The 13,972-nt window shown below is 36.8% G+C and overlaps 1 protein-coding gene across 1 annotated transcript in view; it reads left to right on the top strand.

Moving 5' to 3' along the window:
• nek11 (NIMA-related kinase 11) overlaps nucleotides 1–13,972 on the top strand; it is a 127,516-nt gene that overhangs the window by 41,246 nt on the left and 72,298 nt on the right. The window contains exons 7-9 of the mRNA XM_055013743.1: nucleotides 1,535–1,661; nucleotides 11,310–11,459; nucleotides 12,281–12,359. Of these exons, the coding sequence (XP_054869718.1) occupies nucleotides 1,535–1,661; nucleotides 11,310–11,459; nucleotides 12,281–12,359 (356 nt within the window). The remainder of the gene's footprint in view (nucleotides 1–1,534; nucleotides 1,662–11,309; nucleotides 11,460–12,280; nucleotides 12,360–13,972) is intronic.

Raw genomic sequence — 13,972 nt, forward strand, 5'->3', positions numbered from 1 at the left:
TAAGGCATTCGACACCGTTAACCATAAAGTATTAATAAACAAATTATCACAATTTTGCTTACATGAAAATACAATAAACTGGATTCAGTCATATCTCTGCGACAGACAACAGTGTGTCACAGTTAACAATGAAACATCTCCACTGCAAGCCTGCAGCATAGGTGTACCGCAGGGCTCTATTCTTGGGCCACTGCTGTTCACACTATATATTAATGACCTTCCAAACATCTGCAATGCCAAAATAATAATGTATGCCGATGATACTGTAGTGTATACACATGGTGATACTGTGGAAGAGGTGGCTCAAAAACTTACAATAGAGATGAGAAAAGTATCAAACTGGTTAAAAAACTCTTGCCTAACTTTAAATGTTGAAAAAACGGTTTCTATGTTTTTTACAAAAAGTTTTAAACTACAGAATTGTCCTAAAGTCATGATAGAAGGTCAACCTATTCAAAATGTCGAACAATACAAGTATTTAGGTGTAATTCTAGATCCAAACTTAAACTTTAAGAAACATATTAAAAGGTTAACAAATACTTTAAAATTTAATCTTTCAACCTATCGGTATATTAGAAATTCGTTAACCACTGAAGCATCATATGTGTATTTAAATGCTATGATTTTACCACATTTACGATACTGTATGACAACTTGGTCACAGGCATGTGTTACTACTCTTAAGCCTCTTGAATCTTTATACAAAACTTCTCTTAAAATTCATGATAAAAAACCACGAATATATCATCATTGCAAAATTCTAACTAAACATGGTATTTTAAGCTTTGAAAATTGTATTAGATATTCTAATCTATGCTTATTGTTTAGGATAATTCATGGCACTGTTGCGCCACCGCTAAAGACTTTTATCCCTCTGTGTTCTGAAGTCTCTTCTCGAGACACTCGGACTTCTCTTCGGGGCGAGTGTTATATACGAAAACTCGACTCCGCTTTTGGAAGATCAGCGTTCTCCTATGTTGCAATGAACCAATGGAACAAATTACCCACAGAGCTTTTAAAATGTAAGCACTTCAATGAGTTTTCACGCTTGCTGAAGCGACGGCTGCTCTCGGATCAATCTTGTACCCATTAACGATGATTTTGAAGGTGCTTTGGTGTCAGCACTTTTTTGTAGAGGCTTTGGAGTTTGATCTTATGAATTAATTGTGTTTAATGTTTGAAATGTTTAATTTTGTGTCTTTTTTCTTTTAACATTGATGTAACCCAACACATCTTTGGCCTGCTCTGGGACTACAGGTGGAAATTAGCACTTGTGCTATAACCTGGCATAATGCATCTCTCCCCACGGGGTTAATGTTGTTTGTGCGCTGTCCCATGAATCAAATAAATAAAAAAAAAAAAAAAAAAGTTCATGTGTTACAACATGAGGATGAATTCTGACTGGATGTGAATCAGTAAACATTTATGATTGAATATTTGCCTGCAGGTCAAATTGCTGCATCAATCATTGGGATGTTTATCTTCAGGACCACTGAAGTCATCAATCATCAGTTGACGTTTCTCGTGTTTCCAGGTGATTTTGGCGTTTCCTGCCTGCTGATGGGGTCATGTGACCTGGCGACCACCTTCACTGGGACTCCGTTCTACATGAGTCCAGAGGTGCTGAACCACCAGGGCTACGACTCCAAGTCCGACATCTGGTAACTGCTCTTTACACTGTCAGACTGTGGGGCTTATGGAGAAATATGTGCCGCTGAATTTTAACCATTGCTTCAGTTATGAATTAGAGTCACATCATTTACATTTATATTGTTTAACTCCCAGAAACTATGAAAAAAACTAAATGTTTAACATGAATAATTTTATTAAATAATTTAAATTAAATCACATAATTTGAATTTGAATCACAGTTTCAATATGTACTGTTTAACTTGAGAAACTCATAGAAAATTTAACTAATTGACTTCATTCATTTTGTTAAAAAATTCCATTTGAATCACATAATTTGAACTTGCATTGTTTAACTTGAGAAACTATAAAAATTAAAAATTTTCAACTCGAATAATTGTATTTTTAGAACTCAATTTTAATAAATAATTTGAATCTATGCTGTTTTACTCAAGAAACAATAAGAAACTTAATTATTTAACTTAAATACTGTAATTTTATTTACAATTTGGATTTGTATCACATAACTTAAATATTTACTGTTTAACTTTAGAAACCACAAGAAAATTGATTCATTAACTAACTTGAATAATTTTATTTAAAAAATCCTTTTGAATCACATAATTTGAATTTGTGTTGTTTAACTTGAGTAACTACCAAAAAATGTAGAAGTTTAATATTTTAATTTAAAAATGAGTTTGAATCGAGCAATTAAAATTAATAATGTTTAACTTGGAAAGCTATAAAAATGTAATTGTTTCCATTTAATAATTGTGTTTTGAAATTAATTTGAATCACATAATTTTAATTGTTTAACTTTAGAAAGCATAAAAATTCAATTGTTTAACTTGAACAGTATTCTAAAAAGATATATTTGACACATAATTTAAACTTGTTTTAACCTAAATAATTTCAATGAAAATTTTCATTTGAATTACATATTTTGAAATTGAATTTATGAGACTGAAAATGAATTGAATTGCTCCGAAACTGTATTTGATTCTTGGTGAAAATCCAACTCTCTGCGGACTTCCACATTAAGTTTAAATTCAGTGTTTTCAAATTAAATGTTAACACAAATATTCAAACTGGGCAGATCAAATTCAGATATAAACGGTTTAGATTCAGTTTGTAGTGGTTCGTATTTCTGTCCATCATCGTGTTCGGACTCAAACCTACAGTGTCGGTGTGTCTCTCCGGACTTCCAAAACTTTTCGCCACTTTGAGAGTTTTAAGATTTTAAGACGGACTGTCAGATCAGAGTCTTGCTTCAGGGCACTTCAGCAGGTTGGCTGCTTTCTGTGCAGAAAGTTTGAGCCTCAGATGTTGTTCAAACATTTTCCTTGTCATCTTGAAATGAGGCGAAGTGGACTGAGATGAAAAAGCCCAAACCTTAGTTAAAGTGAATTTCAAACTAAACCTGCTGTGAGCCTCAAATGTCTTGTAAAAGCTTCATTGTTCTCGTCTGTGATTGGTTCGGAGCTGGAGGCTATACAGGTGCATCATGGGAAGGATGGATGGACTCCTGCAGGTGGAAACAGGGGTTCATTTAGTTGTTGATGTTGCAGGAGGAAAGCAAACATCGACTGTCTTTCGGCTGCAGTTTATCTTCTGTGATCAGTCGAGCAGCCTGAATGCTGCAGACGCTGACGTTTACTTTCCTGAAGCTGGAGTTTATTTACTGAGACGTGACTGTGTAGATGCAGATGTTTAACATGGAACACATCAATACTAGTATCTGGTTACTGATGGATACGTGATAAATCCTAATAGCTGGTTACAACTCGGGCTTATAGCAGCCTCTGCAACGTTGGGCAGGAATTTATTTAAGGAATATTTTCAGTGATATTCAACAGTGCTGACGGTGGCCTGTTGTGACTGTATACTTTAGAAAAACCAGACGAACCAGTCTCTCGTCATGCTTCAGGATGGTTCAATTAATAAAACTTTATTCATACACAATCAAATGCACTTTAAAGTGCTCTACAAGTAATTTGTGGATTTTTGTGTTTCTGTAGTTGTTTCGTGTCTCTACAGTTTTGCTAGTGTCTGTTTGTGGTTGGTTTTTTTCTGTGTGTCCCTGTGGTTGTTTTCTTTTTGTTTCTCTTTGCGATTGTTTTGTGTCTTTGCAGTTGTTTTGTGTCCTTTTGCAGCTGTTTTATGTTTCTTTGTGGTTGTTTTGTGTCTTTCTGTGGTCATTTTGTGCCTTTTTGTGTCTCTTTGTGGTTGTTGTGTTACTTTTTGGTTGTTTTGTGTCTTTATGTGGCTCTTGTGGTTGTTTTGTGTGTCTTTATCATCCTAAAGGAAAGTCAATGCTGTTTCCAAACAGGGCAAATCAAAGATTTTAAAGTTGTATTTGGTTCTGTCTCTGTGTGGTCAATTTGTGTAGCTTTACAGTCTTTTTGTGCATATTTTGATATTTTTATATCTTGGAGTCGACTCCCAGTAACCGTGTAGTGAACGTTCAGTTAAATCAGTTAGAACTAGCATTCTGCATCAGGTTGGACTGGTTCAAAGCTCTAAAAACACAGGGGTATTCACAGAGAGTCTGTTCTTCCTGCCGCCATAATATTGGATTAATCCTGGAAGGATGCTGATGAGAGCAGATTCACCAATCAGTGGATCAGAACACGTGCAGAATACAGAGCTAAAGGACGCATTAATGTGAAATACAGCCGCCTGAAATATACCAGTGTGATCTTTTTAATATCAGACAGTATTATTGATGGAGACTGTGGAACAAACAGGTCAGATCAATCAGTTTCAGAGATCTTATTAGCTGTTGGAGGAACCTGCTCCACTAATAAGGATCTACATTGTGTGACTTCAGACACCTCATTGGTCTATTCATCTTCACATTATTTTCTATCCACTAAAATATGAAATATGAGATGTATTCAGTTTAGTTTTTGCCGTGAAAAAGAACATTTCAGTGGGTTTTCACTGCTACAGACTCTGAAGGCCTGAGGTGTGCCTTTCAGGGTTACACAGAGAGAGGGCGTCTAGTTTCATCCTCTGTGGCGCCCCTGCAGCCTAAAAGCGTCCCTGATGAAGGTAATTTATTCCAAAGATCGAGGCCACGGCTGCAGATGTTTGTTCCACTTTTTGGTTGAATCTGGGCCACAGCTGAGGGTGTTCAACATGCAGAAACGCCTGTACGGGAATCCAGTGAAGACGACATGATCTCTGCTGTAGATCTAAGGCAGGACGACCAACAACTCCAACACAGTGTCAGGGAAATCAGCTTGAGGCACAAAGTGAAGGATGACACTGTTATTCTCTGTATACTGTGAAAAATCCAGTAAAAATCACTTTATAACAACAATAAATATTAATATAAATAAATATATTAAGATTTCAGATTATTTAAAATATTTTTGTGTGATTTTAAGTTATTATTAGTCATTTAACAAAATGAGGGAAATCTGTATAATGACAGTGAATTGTTCATACATTTATATCACCCTGATATCTATTGATATCTGTCAATCTAACAAGATCAGATCAGATCTATTGATTGTTCAGATATTTATCATTCTGTGTCTATGGACGTTTAGAAAGCTACCAAGGTATTTATCCATCTCTTGATCTGTTAAGATATTTTTTGATCTATAAATTGATCGGTTTAAACTAAAGTGTGTGTTTGAAGGACTAATTATCATCAAGATCCTTTTAGCCTGATAGCAACAAATAAACACACATGTGGATAATCTGATTTTCTATCAAGATATTAGAAATACTCCAGTAAAACACCAGCCCTAAACTACAGTGCAGTAGAATTATTAGTTTTAAAATATAAAAGCCCCACAAACCAAACAGAGAGACTCTCGTTAATGAAGATAAACTGCGGGACTCAGATCAGATCAGTCTTCATGAGGAAGGAATGAGGGCAGCAGAGGCTGATCTGAGGTCTGATTAAACTCAGCTCTTCTTACTGCTGTAAAATCTGATTTACAGCAACATGTCATCATCATTTGTCATCATATGTGGTGCAGATTAATTTCCTAGAGAACGTTTTGACTGATGAAATGTCTCCAGCAGATGTTGAGATGTTTATCTGCGACACCAACATTAGTTTAAAGGCATAAATTATCGAGAAAGAGTATAAAAACAAAAGCTTTGTGTGTTTGTTTTTCCATCCTGTCCTCCGCTCTCCCTTGTCTTCATTCTGTTTAGTTAATTAAGCACCTTCTTTACTTCCTGTCGTCTCCTCCTTAATTACCTCCGTCTGTATGTTAACAACCCACTAAACATCCATCAGCTCTGCTGTCTGCAATTATCTACATGAACAAACATCGGATTTATTGCTCAATAACCACTAATTAACTCCATTCTTCAGTTTCGTTATTAATATGTTAACATGTGTCTCAGTTTTTCGCTAATGACCGCTCTACTTTAATTACTTCTATGAACAGAGATGTCATGTGAGGTCAGCTGAGGAAAACATATTATATTATTATTATTATTATTGCATATTTATCTTTTTTATTTTTTAAATTTATTTCTGCCTCCTACTGGCTGCAGAGTTCGACCAGGACTTAGAAGTGAGCAATCCAGGATACATTATCTTCCACTAAATGTAGTAAAATTTCAACATGAAGACAACCTTGAAGCAGCTTGTAACTTGCCACATTTATTAACAATATATAGACCCGTATGAACGCTGTTTTTTGTGTGTGTTCCTACCAATGACTATCCATTCATCCATTATCTATACACCGCTTAATCCTCACTAGGGTCGCGGGGGTCTGGAGTCTATCCCAGATGACTCGGGTGAAGGCAGGGGACACCCTGGACAGGTTGTCAGTCTCTCGCAGGGCCACATATAGGGACAAACAATCACTCTCACATTCACACCTACGGGCAATTTAGAATAATCAGTTAACCTCAGCATATTGTTGGACGGTGGGAGGAAGCCGGAGTACCCGGAGAAAACCCACGCATGCACAGGGAGAACATGCAAACTCCATGCAGAAAGATCCCGGGAAGCGAACCAGGGATCTTCTCACTGCAAGGCGAAAGTGCTAACCACTACGCCACTGTCATTTGAAGATTTGATTTTTAAAAAAAAAAAAAAAAAAAATTTTTCCATTTTCAAGAACGAATATTTAAAAATTTGACTTCTGGTGAAGCCATTCAGTCATTTGTATCTGCTGGAAACTATTCTGTCAGTGTCACTGCTGTGTGTATCATATATCTGGAGGCACTGACCCTTATAATGGCTTCTTAGATTTTTTTGAAGTTGAAAATCATAAAATTCCTCGGTCTGAAAACACAATATTTTTGCAGACGCTTGTTTTGGGACCAAAATAACAAAGAAGTAAACTGTGAACAGGATCTCAGCCTTCTGCAATGACATCCTCCTACAATGGATTTAATGGATTCTTTGTTTGCCAGTTTTCTTCTCTTTACAGATTTCAACCAAACTAATATTATAGGAGTAAGATTATTATTACATATAATCCTGAATAACCTTTGTTGAGCCCTGTCAGACTTCAATTAAACCCTGTCAGACTGATATATTTCCTGCTTGTTGTGTTGCTCACAGCTGCTCTACCACAAATCAGACAGACAGTAATCACTGATCAGGTTTTCGTAGTAGTTGTTGCCTGAACAAAGCTGCTGTTGTGTGGTCAAGCATGGACATGGTGATCGTTGATGTGGGAGTTTTTCAGCTGAAATTGTCAGAAGCTCCATCAGTTTTTGGAAAGTCGCTTCTCCTCTTTCCTTTTTGTGCAGCTGAAGGTTTTCTAGTAGATTTTGTCTTCATGAGCTGAGATTTTATCCTGGAAACTACTGGTGTGTTTATAAGAGCAGCTCTTGAGGCTTGTCGTCTTCATGCGCTGGTTCTTTGTGTGTTTACATTGTTCTCTTGGTAATTTTACTTGCACAAAAGATCTTAGTGCTGGTTCCACCACTTTTGGTGCTTTGTTTATAAAACACATGAAGAAAAATTGTAGGTTTTAAAACTTTTCAAAGAAATTTCTTCCTTTGCTGAGCAATTTTATCACTCATCCCCAGTATTGAAGCTCCACCACAGACTGTCTTCACTTTATTTCTTTGTCGGAGAGGCGGCGACAAGCAAAGCCTGATTGCTGAACGACACAATAAAGCTTCACTTTGGTATGGAGGAACACCTGGGCCATGATGCTTTCCCTCCTGATCTCCATGTAAAACTCCCACCACAGCTCAAGTTTCAGCTTCAACAACTTCACGACTCAAGTGAAGGAACCTTCGTCACTTTCTGCTGCTAATTACCTCCTCCTCATCGTCGTCTCTGATCTGTTCTTCACTAATTACAACAGCTGACCTCTGACTCCTGTCAACGCCGTGTGTGTTTTGCACCCCTGTGTTACTGGCGTTGTGAGGACTTAGATGTTTTTATGCAGTCACATGAGGGAATTCAAAGCCTCTGTATAATGTAAATCAGCTGTTTTACTTCTTGTTCGAAGTTAAGGATGTGTAAAGAGTCATTTATATAGCGCATGTCAAAACAACATCTGCAATGTGTCTCATGTTATAAGCCATGGAGCAGGAATGAGATTAAAACACAATCAGCGAAGTCAGTTTTTGACTCACTTCACAGTGTGGAGCAAGTAATGACCAGATATTATGTTCTGGATTCTGTTCAGAACCAGACGTTTGACTGATCTCGTCTTTGCTGCAGCATTTTGAATCATGGCAGAAGAAAAACATTTCAAATTTTATTTACACTGAAAGATACTCTCAGGAAGCTTCCCAGTTCCAATATCACTGAGCAAAGACACAAATAAACAGTACAAATACTGCTAAATATAGTGTGTTTATTGCATCTATGTGTCATTCCCACTTTGCACTCTCAACCTCTGACAAACATTTGTCCAAAATTACTGACAAATTGTCCAAAACTACTTAAAATTTGTTAAAAAATGTTTATTTCCGAAATAATGAAAAATTGTCATAAAATGCACAAAATCACGAAAAAGGTCCTAGGTTTGTCTAAAATGACTTAAAACCTGTTCAGAAGACTCAAACCTTGTTAAAATTGTGTAAAATGTCCTAAAAATGCCCAAAATGACAAAAAAGTCAAATATAACTCAAACTCAAGTTTGGAGTTTTACATGCACCAAAAATTAGCTATAATAATGCATTGAAGGAAAGAAGGAAGCCCCTTACAAAAAGGGACTGTTTCTGTGGGTCATGGTAACTTTTCAGTGTCTACCTCTGACAAAAACCCTGTCCAGAACGGCAAAATCTGTCAAAAATGACTCAAAATCTGTCCAAAATGACTCAAAAAATGTCCAAAATGGCTACAACTCAAACTTTACAGACCTTTTTTCTGGCACAAGAAAAGCAGCTATAGAGCACCCTGAAGAAAATTAGGAACTTTGATTTGCCGTCGTGTCACAGCTGGTGACATGACAACATTAGGCTGCTGGTTGTCATAGCAACACATCATGCTTCCTGACTCGGGAACACCTTTTCATCAGTCAGAGAAATATTAAGTGTCGGGGCTGCTGTGAGAAGATCTGGCATGATGAAGAGTTCCAACAAACGCTGACACATCTCAGCTCTGAAAACTAAATTGGCTCAATGTCCAGGTTTAGACTGTTTGTGTGAAACTGTATCACACGAGTGTCATCTGTCTTGGAAAATATCACTGGAAAATATGAAACCAGAAAGCATTTAAATTGAGAATACTATAATAGAATTACAACTAGCAATCAGCCTGTACACGTGAAAATACTAAAGGTTGGGTGGCATAAAAACACAGCAATTCCTTTACATGGGAAAGTTTGTAAAGACCTGTCTTTACATTGGAGAATGAAAGTCTTATGAGTCAATGATTATTATCTTATCCTCATTTTAATGGAGGACACTGTAAGACATTCAGCTTTTCATGGACAGGGGAGTCCTTGAGATTAAATAGGTTGCTGTGGTTATCAACTGAAAAGTGCAGCATAAAAATGAACAAACGAAGAATTAATTGGTAGCATTTAAAGGGAGAATAAAATGAATGGACCTTTGAGGAATTGCATAACTCATTTTCAGTTTGTCTGTTAACCCTCTGAACTCTGGGTGGTTTTTTTATTCTCCTGTCTCATTTTGGCCAATACATTTCATTTTGTTAGATTTTTGACTGATTCTGTGGATATTTTGCATCTCTTTCTGTCTGTTTTGTTTGTCTTTGCAGTCACTTTCTGTCACTTAATGGTTATATTGTGGTCAATTTGGGTATTTCTGTAGTTTTGTTTGTCTCTGCAGTCATTTTCAGTCTCTTGTTGGTGACTTTGTGTTTTATTATGGTCACATTATTTTTCACTATTCTTCTATTTTTCTGGGTTCTGAGTGATATATGATGTCATTTGATAATTTTAGACTTTCATGGAGAATCAGTTGTGAAAAGTAGCTCATAAACTCAGATTTGGTTCATTGTCCTATTCACATTGCATGTCACCAATGATGAGTTCAAGAACAGACAGGAAGTCAGTCAGATTATACAGTTTCTGGCTAATGAATGGAGGTATTTTTGGCAATTCTTTTGAATATAACATGCCTTCAAACTCCTGGGTCTTAGCGCTCCGAGGGTCCTGTAGAAAAGGCCCCAAAGTTAGTTCATGTTCACGCAATGTTAGATTTCTTTCAGTTCGATGTAGTTCCTTTGTGGACTTTAAGGGGCGGGGCGTCGCCCATGTGAGACGTGTGTGGTGAGTGACGTCATGTGATGGTATGCGGCGTGATAGAGGAATGGGTGATGTATGAGACAGCAGTCGGCAGAGACATTCTCCGTCAGACGTTAGTTGTGCGTACGTGAAGAGTAAGTATTGTCTGAGTGATTTGTGTGATGTGTCTAATTAATGTTACTGTCAGGTTTATATTCTGTATTTATTCTTTGAGTCGAACTGTTAGGGCACTGTGCCTTTGTAAAGTTAGGCGGGTAATAGAAGATGTGTATTTTCGCCGTCTGACGGTTGGAGCGTCAGGTTGCTGCTGCGCTGGGCATCGGTAGCGGTACTTCAGGTTACAAAATAAGAGCATGTCCACGTTTCTCTATTGAGAATGTTTTATTTTAAAATGCCAAAGAGGAAGTTGTTTGTTAATATATGCAATTGTGGAAGTAAGCGTATTTGATCGTGTTTATAGAAAAGTTTGATTGCAGAGCATTTGTTTACATTTCTGTTCCTATTGTGTCTTTAGATATAAGTCATTAAGATATGTTTATTATTGTTTCCTTGTAGAAAAAACCACAACCAAAACTTCAAGTAAAGTAACAATCAGTGAAGTCTCTGGTGCCTTTTTATTCCATACTCTGGAGAAACTGGCCTTAAGTGGTGTTCTGGCCGACACTCTCTTGACAACGCAGAACCAGCGCTGAAACCAAGTTTGTTCTTCATATCTCCCTTACAGGTCCAGTAAGGTTGAAGAACATGAAACTTTATTAATCTTGAAGGACGTTCTTGGGTTTCGTAAACACTAAACTCTCCTATATATGTTTGATGGTGAAGGTGTTTGGTATCACTTTCATAACTACTTTCTCCTAGAATGAAGTGATTTTAATGTAATATCAGGATTTAAGTAAAAATTTGTTTTAATTTTCCCGACAGAACTGTGCATGTCACAGACGGTAAGTTCAAGGACAGAAAAATAGTGTGAAAGCAGCTGATGTTTTGCTGCTGTTTCTGCGTTGTGTTGCACTGCAGGGCTCTGGGCTGCCTCCTCTATGAGATGTGCTGTCTGACTCACGCCTTCCAGGGGCCCAACTTCCTGTCTGTGCTGATGAGGATCGTGGAGGGAGAAACCCCGACACTGCCCTCCACGTACTCTCCAGACCTGAACTCTGTCATGCAGAGGTGAGGAGGATGCTGGACTGACTTCACTGTGAAGCCACTGAGGCCTTGTGCTGCTGTAGTCAGACCGCCGCATTAATATGCAAATAGAAAGAATTTCTGCAGGCAGAAATCTTGATGTTTCAGACCTACATGTGGGAACAAAAAGCACCAGTGACATTAATAATGCGTGAAGATCTGAGAGAAAAAATTAAATGCCAGAAAACATCATGTTAGTGTTCTGGTTTCTTGATTTACTGTTGAGCAACATGCAGATACAATTAAAGAGCTGTTTCAGTGTTTGCAGTCCTGCAGCAGAGATTTTGCTGAACTTTTGTTTAATTTTAAGATACTCAGATACAATAATCTGTCAAGCATTATTTAAATGAAAGTAAAAAAGTATTAGCATCAAAACAAAGTACTAAATGTAAACATACTAACTGTGCAGCATGGCATACGTCAGAGAAATGAATATTATAGTAGTGGATTGTAGTTACTGACACATTCATGTATTCATCACTTTTATGCTTCGGCTGTGAAAGTGAAGCTGATTTTAGCATTTACTGCTGATAGTTTGGAAGCGTCTTAGTCAATAAAGTTTCGTCTTAGTCAAAAAATATTAATATATCATTTGTTTGTTGATTATATTTCAGAATTTAAATTTGAATATGCAACGCAGCTGAAATGATCAAATAAATGTACCTAGAATATTTCCCTCTGAACTGGAGAAGTATAAACGAAGCAGAAAATACACCTGCCACAAAAATACAATACTCGAGCTAATGTACTCATTTACTTTACACCGCTGGTTTTGATGCCTTCTGTTTGTCTTTTCTGTGAATCAGGATGCTGCAGAAACAACCTTCATGTAGACCGACAGCAGCTGAGATTCTCCGCAGCAGATTCATGGAAGAAAACATGCAGGTTGGACTCACATATACATAGAATTTCCCACCACAGAACATGAAGGAAGTTGTAAATATTTTAGTTTTGCTATTATCCTAATAAATTAGTTGATTTGTGTAAACATTTGGTTGCTAAAATTTGACAAAATGGCTACTGTCTGACCAGCACATGAAACCATAAAATCTGAAATAGAAGTGAAGAAAAACCAATAGCAGCCTAAAAATATTATTAAATGTCTGCAAAACAATTTCTCAAGGATTGATATGAACAGCAGAAATGTTAATATTCAGCTAATAAAGGGCTCCAGACTGCAACCAAAATAGCAGCAAAAATGAGCATATTATTATCAATAAATCAGAATCAGACTCAGAAAGGTAAGTGGGTGTTTGCATACTAGGAATATGACTTTTAGTGCATAATAGTAAACAGTAACATATAGATTATCTGTTAGTAGGCAGTAAATTTTACAAGACAAATAAGAAGCAGTGTTGCATAAGTGTCAAATAAGCAGTAAGTGTAATCAATAGATTATAAGTCACAAAAAGTAGAAATATTTCCAGTGTTCAGGAAAGGGCAAATGAATCGCCTGAGAATGTGCAAGGTTACTTAGTATGTCACGTAAACAACTTGACATGCACAACAAGATAATAATAATCCTATTGGAAAGCTGGGCGTTAATGTAACACATGGAGCCAGTGTCTATGATTGGGGGGAACCGTTTTGGTTCCTTTCTGCAGCTTTTTTAGCCACAGCATTGGAAAGTTGTAATTTTTCTTCTTCACTGGCTCAGTTGACACATAAATCTACCCATTTAACTGCTACGTGCTTCAGTAATAAAGCGTCTGTGGCTGATTATTTTTATAAAACTAAATGAGAACAGAGAGGCTGTTAGAGAGGAAGAAGTCTGACTCAGATACAGACGGAGAAGAAGTACGATATTAAATCATAGAGGCAGACGCAGTTCCAGGGTTGCAAAATTAAAAGAAAACTACTCTCACTCACGACATTAGCTTCCCAAAATGAAATGAACATGATCAACTGCAGTGTTGACATTTAAAACTTTTGCAGGAAACTCTGCACATAGAAAACAGTAGGTAAAATGCTTCCAACTTTGGTAAGTCTGATGTTAGAGCGCCTTATCTCACCTAATTTATTTTTTCAGGGGAGCTCTTTGACCTGTAGTGTCTGTAGATAAGCAGATGTTCAGCCAGTGAGGAGCTTTAGCTTCAGTTTAATTCATATTCAGCCTCTAGGAGATGAACTCAGCTGAAGATTAAATATTGAGTCTCTAAAATCAGTAAATAAATGTGATGTATTGATCAAAATAAATTTTTATGATTGTCATTTTGGCCAATTGTCAGTTGTATTAGATCTTATGAAAAGGGTTCCAAACATTTCTCATCTACAGCAAAAAGTCATGTTTCAGCTAATTTTGAAAAAGTTTTTTACTCTTTATGCATATTCACTCCCCTACAAAATCATTTGCAGTCCGATTCTACAATGATTTATTCTTTCCAAACTTATTCAAGTCATCTGGTGAAAAATTCCTGCATTTTTTCATATCTCAGAAAAAGAAAACATCGCAATATCAGATTTTTCCAATATTTTGCAGCCGTACTCGAGATGCATTT

This window comes from Amphiprion ocellaris, chromosome 9 (genome assembly GCF_022539595.1).
Source record: "Amphiprion ocellaris isolate individual 3 ecotype Okinawa chromosome 9, ASM2253959v1, whole genome shotgun sequence".
Taxonomy (NCBI): Eukaryota; Metazoa; Chordata; class Actinopteri; family Pomacentridae; genus Amphiprion; species Amphiprion ocellaris.